General features: G+C 39.0%; 2 protein-coding genes across 4 annotated transcripts; both read left to right on the forward strand.

Moving 5' to 3' along the window:
- On the forward strand, window positions 1–825 carry LOC107642865 (anti-muellerian hormone type-2 receptor). Its single transcript, XM_016346360.3, has one exon. It carries the CDS (start codon window positions 96–98, stop codon window positions 594–596), a length of 501 nt encoding a protein of 166 aa, XP_016201846.1. The 5' UTR covers window positions 1–95; the 3' UTR covers window positions 597–825.
- A 140-nt stretch (window positions 826–965) lies between these two features.
- Window positions 966–4,684, forward strand: LOC107641686 (proline-rich receptor-like protein kinase PERK15). Of its 3 annotated transcripts, XR_001620399.3 has the most exons (10): window positions 966–1,413; window positions 1,502–2,051; window positions 2,159–2,752; window positions 2,857–2,927; window positions 3,054–3,130; window positions 3,385–3,529; window positions 3,628–3,792; window positions 3,859–4,092; window positions 4,176–4,337; window positions 4,441–4,684. XR_001620399.3 is itself a non-coding variant. In XM_016345159.3 (9 exons), exons 2-8 carry the CDS (start codon window positions 1,571–1,573, stop codon window positions 4,084–4,086), a joined length of 1,761 nt encoding a protein of 586 aa, XP_016200645.1. In that variant the 5' UTR covers window positions 992–1,413; window positions 1,502–1,570; the 3' UTR covers window positions 4,087–4,092; window positions 4,176–4,684. The 3 variants fall into 3 exon arrangements, 2 of the variants coding, with proteins under 2 accessions (XP_016200645.1, XP_088345019.1); XM_016345159.3 differs by having other exon boundaries at window positions 992–1,413; window positions 4,176–4,684; XM_088488893.1 differs by lacking the exon at window positions 4,441–4,684 and having other exon boundaries at window positions 992–1,413; window positions 3,859–4,096; window positions 4,180–4,313.
- The last annotated feature ends 822 nt before the right edge of the window (window positions 4,685–5,506 follow it).

Consider the following 5,506-nt stretch of genomic DNA (forward strand, 5'->3'; position numbering starts at 1 on the left):
CAGATATAATCTTTAACTAATTTTATATTAGTCTGGGTTATCTTTTAAAGCAGTGCAAAAGCCACAAGAGGCAGGAGTAAAAGGGCCGTGTGAAGATGGAAGCCTCGTCAAGAATGTTACTACTGTCTCCAATATCGGCCTCCAAAATTCGCTTCAATGATTCACTCAGAAGGCCTAACAAGTTTGTATCGACGAAGATAGTGAGTATGGCAAAGGATAGCAGCGACAGCAGCAGCAACAACAACGGAATCGTGGAGAAAGCAGCCATAGTTGGAGGTTTAATCTCAACCCCAGTGATAGGGTGGTCCCTCTACACACTGAAGACCACCGGGTGCGGCCTCCCTCCTGGTCCAGGTGGCTCTATTGGCGCACTTGAAGGTGTAAGCTACCTTGTTGTTGTGGGAATAGTGGGTTGGTCTTTGTATACCAAGGCCAAGACCGGTTCTGGTCTTCCCAATGGCCCTTTTGGGCTGTTGGGTGCTGTTGAGGGCTTCTCCTATTTGTCACTTGTTGCCATTCTTCTTGTCTTTGGTTTGCAGTACCTTGACCAAGGTTACATCCCTGGTCCTCTCCCTGCTGATCAGTGCTTTGGCTAGCTTACCTTCTTTTCTTTTCTTTTCTTTTCCTTCTCTTTCTTTCAAGATAATAATAATAATGTTATTTTGGTGGCCACTACTATTTCTATCTTAGCATTTGTGGATGTGGTCGCTCCATGTATGTCATTTTCCCATACCTTCCTCTGTTTTTCAATTCGTATTCTACTATTGTTGATATTGTACCTCCCAATTTGATGAGAGTATTTCAACTAATTTAGTTTTACAATTAGTATCGGCTACTTCTGAGTTTTGATACCAAGTAAATCATTACTCCGTCGTATAATCTCAGTTCAATCACTTCTCTTGAAGAAAAATAATTGGCCCACCAAACAAGAAATGAAATAATATTGTCACGCTAGTAAGAGTTATTTCATTATGAAAGAATGCTCAACTAGATGTTGACCGTTTTACTATTTATGTCATGGGATTGTATGATACTAATTTTGATAAGTTAATAATGAAGATAGGAAATCATAGTTGGTGAGAAAGCTGCAACGAATTTTAGTTGCACCAAAAATATACAAAATGATGATATATCGGCGCAAACGCATTTGTGTGGAATCTAGTTTTAAGCTATATTTGGGGAAACATGTAAATCAGGGGTTATAATGAAGAAATGAAGACCGGTGAAAATTTTGGTCAAAACCTAAAAGTGACGAGTGAAGAGTAAGCAAGATTTGGCAATCATGGATGGACAAAGATTAACTACAACGTTTCCTTTCCTTTTCTTTTTCAATATCGCACCTTTTCCTATCCAAAGTTTTTTCCTTTTCCTTTTCTTCTTCTTCTCCAGAACCCCTGCTATTCTTCCTACCAGGTATACCTTCTCTCTGCACAAAACATTTAGTTACTCTTAATTGTGACAAATCACCTTCATGTAACAATATGTTGATTCTCTTTTGTAGGGGTCTCAATTCTCCAGAGAAGTGCTTGTTTATGTGTTAATTTGAGATAGAAGAAGGGGATATATAACAATGTCGTCTAAATCTGCTCCTCATAATAGATTTCCTGATAACGCCACACCGGATAATGCCACGCCGGACGATGCCACACCGGACAATGCCACGCCGGATAATGCTACACCGGACAACGCCACACCGGATAATGCCACGCCTGATGATGCTGATGGATCAGACTCGAAGAAGCCGTCGTCATCATCACCTCCTCCTCCCAATAATACTCCTGCTACTCCTTCTACTCCTTCTACTACCACTACCCCTACTCCACCGGAGGGACGTTCTGGCTCATCACAACATAGCAAAAAATTAGCACCGCCGTCTAAAGATTCTTCAAGCTCTACTAACTCAGGATCTATTGCAGCATTCGTTGTGATAGGGATAGTGTTTGTTTTCTTCCTCATTGTGGCCATCATTTGCATTAGAAGGAGGTCCAAAAGGAAGAAACAGAAGATGTACTTTTATGGTGGTGGAGAGAAATCTACTGACCAACTAAATCGTAAGCTTTTTCGTTTCAAAATGGCTCCTAATTCATCGATTCTTACAAACCTAGAAGAATGTACGTAGCTAATTGTATTGATCCATTTACTGAAAAAATGTTGACAGTGAATAATAACTACAGCGGGCAGAGCCAAAGTTACTATGGAGGTAGCCAAAACCCAAACCATGTTGTGAGAATGCAAAACGGTGGTGATAGTGGTGGTTGGGGTTCATCACCCACTCCTCTGATGATGAACAGCGCCGAAATGAGTTCGAATTACTCGACTGGATCTCATTTGCCTCCTCGCCTTTCACTGGCTCTCAACAGCGGCACCTTCAGCTACGAAGAACTAGCTCTGGCCACAAGCAACTTTGCAGAGTCAAATATGATAGGACAAGGTGGATTTGGTTATGTCTACAAAGGTGTCTTGCCTAATGGCAAGGAAGTGGCGGTTAAGACCCTCAAGAGTGGTAGCGGCCAAGGCGAGCGCGAGTTCCAGGCTGAGATTGAGATCATCAGCCGTGTTCATCATCGCCATCTTGTTTCTCTTGTTGGTTACTGCATTGCTGGTGGCCAGAGAATGTTGGTCTATGAATTCATCCCTAATAACACACTGGAACATCATCTTCATGCTAAGGGTCAGCCTACCATGGATTGGCCTACCAGAATGCGCATTGCCATGGGAGCCGCTAAGGGACTTGCTTATCTTCATGAAGATTGTAATTAACATTCTTATCTTCATCTATATCTATCTTTTCTTAATTTCATAATATTGTACACATTCTTATTTGTTTTGATTTTCCATATTTACAAAAACACCCAGGTCATCCTCGCATCATCCATCGTGACATCAAAGCTGCCAATGTCCTTATTGATAATAGCTTCGAAGCAAAGGTTCCCACTTACTTCTATGTTTTATCTTCTACTTTGCTAGCTTAACGTTACTCATACATTATGCCATGCGTTACTATTGATAATTGATGAAGATGATTAATTATATATACACGCCAACATGCATAGGTGGCTGATTTCGGATTGGCTAAGTTGACCACAGATAATAACACTCATGTATCTACTCGTGTCATGGGAACATTCGGGTACATTTTCTTCCTTACAGGTTTTTATTACCTATATATAGCAACTTCAATGAAAAATTCAACACTGACAAAAAAGTGATAGGATATAGTCTCATAGAAACACATGACATGATTTACTTCAGTGTTGAGGTATCTGTCACATTAACTAATAAAAAAAATAGTTCTAACATAACTGGTAATCAAATTAAGGGGTATCCTTATAAATAATGAATATAGCTTGATGTCCTGATCTTCACATGGCAACACGCATGCAGGTACTTAGCTCCTGAATATGCATCAAGTGGAAAATTGACAGAGAAGTCTGATGTATTCTCGTTTGGGGTGATGCTGTTAGAAATCCTAAGTGGGAAGCGCCCTGTGGATCTCTCAGGTGTCATGGATGATAGCTTAGTGGACTGGGTTAGTATCATGCATGCATGTTTAAACTTTAGAGTGGATTTTCCTTAGCTCTAATTTATGGATGAAGAAGAATAAAACATTATTGGGAATGTGGACAGGCGCGGCCACTACTGACACGTGGGTTGGAGGAAGATGGCAACTTTGGAGAGTTGGTGGATCCATTTTTGGAAGGAAACTACAACAAACAAGAAATGACAAGGATGGCAGCTTGCGCTTCTTCCAGCATCCGTCACTCTGCTAAGAAGCGTCCAAGAATGAGTCAGGTACATTTAATTAATTGCATACTTTGAGTAATTAATTAAGATAATAATGAATGAGATGTACATCAGATTGTAAGGGCATTGGAAGGAGATGTATCATTGGATGACTTGAAGGATGGGGGGGCTAAGCCGCCGTCTGGCGGCAATTACGCGGCCTCAAGTGGTTACAACCCTGCAACTGCGAGCTCTGGCTATGACACAATGCAATACAATGCTGATATGGCAAAGTTCAGACAAGCAGTGTTTGCAAGCCAGGAATATAGCATGAGTAGTGGTGAACAAAGCTTTAGCAAATAACTGCAGGCACGTTAAGTTCCTTATCATTCTTCAATTATATATTGTTCATGTTAAAATTAATGTGAATTAATATGGTGAATGAATCTCAGTCAGATAGAAGATTTTGCATGGTGCTTGGTAGTTTGTTCATTATCAAGGAATTGGACAGGCTGAAGCAGTCAATGCTGGTTAGGAGGAAGAAGAAATTGATGACGATGACAATGACCATGACAGTGATGTGTTGGTTGTGAATGTGTTTAGTTTAAAAATCGGTTAGCTCTTTTTCCCGCTTTCTTTAAGATATAGCCGTTACGTCGCTCTCATATTCAAATGGCAGTTATGAAGAGGTGTTTACCGCCAATGTCCTCCATGCAGGTGCTGCCTTGTATTGGAAACTGGATGGCTATAGAGGGAACTTCATAAGATCGGTGGGGAAGTTCATTTTTTTTTTAAATTTTGTTTTTGGTGGTTTCTCGCGTAAACCCCTTGTTATCGTTTGTATAGTTAGGTTTCTTATGTGTAATTAATTAAGAAGGGAAAAACAAAAATCATATCATTGAAAGTGAGTGCATGTTGTAATGACGAGGCTCCTTCATAAATTATTGTCATTGTTACCACAGCCCTGTGCCTGCCCTCATCTTCCTTTTCTTTTTCTTCTTCTTCTTTTTAATAATGTTATATAAAAAATTACAATTATATAGAATAATTAAGAGTATACATGATTACGAATATCTTTCTTTGGGAAAATTTTGACTGGAGATTCATATTTGGCTCTGTATGTTAAAATCGGATATTCATTTCAAGGAGATTAATGTTAATCAAACTATAAATTCTAATACTTTAGGAGCTAATCTTGATTATAAAATCATGTTTCATATTTATGTTTTTATGAAGATATCTTGTCGCTCCATAAAAACTAGTTTATTATTTATTCTTAGTATTTTACCTATAAGAGGAATGGCCATTTTCAACTGTTATTATTGTATAAGAATAGTTATTTTAGTAAAATCTTCTATACAATTATTAAATTGTCAGAACAAAGTATTTAAAATATTTTTTACGGTTATTAATCATAAAAACATGTTCATATATATATATAATGTTAAATAATTGTAAAAAATCTTTTTAATAGACATCTGTTTCGGGGTTTACCTAGAACCGGATGATTGGGCTCGAATGGAAGGCCCAAACGTTGAAGGAAGGTGGCCTCCGACTTGTTCTTGCCTAGGAGCTGCCGTCCGAGTTGTGTGTTTGAAGAATGAGGAGTGGTACCTGCGAAGACACTGTGATGTCTAAGTCAGCAAGGGGTTAAGAAGGTTTAAGTATATTGGAACTTAAGTTTACCTGAGGGTGTTAATGTATTTATAGAGAAGGAACCAATAACCACCGCTGAAGTAGTTCCACTTCTAATGGTGGATAACCGTCCCTTTATCTTAGGGTT

Source organism: Arachis ipaensis, chromosome B5 (genome assembly GCF_059453495.1).
Source record: "Arachis ipaensis isolate K30076 ecotype BB chromosome B5, ASM5945349v1, whole genome shotgun sequence".
In the NCBI taxonomy this organism is placed as follows: domain Eukaryota; kingdom Viridiplantae; phylum Streptophyta; class Magnoliopsida; order Fabales; family Fabaceae; genus Arachis; species Arachis ipaensis.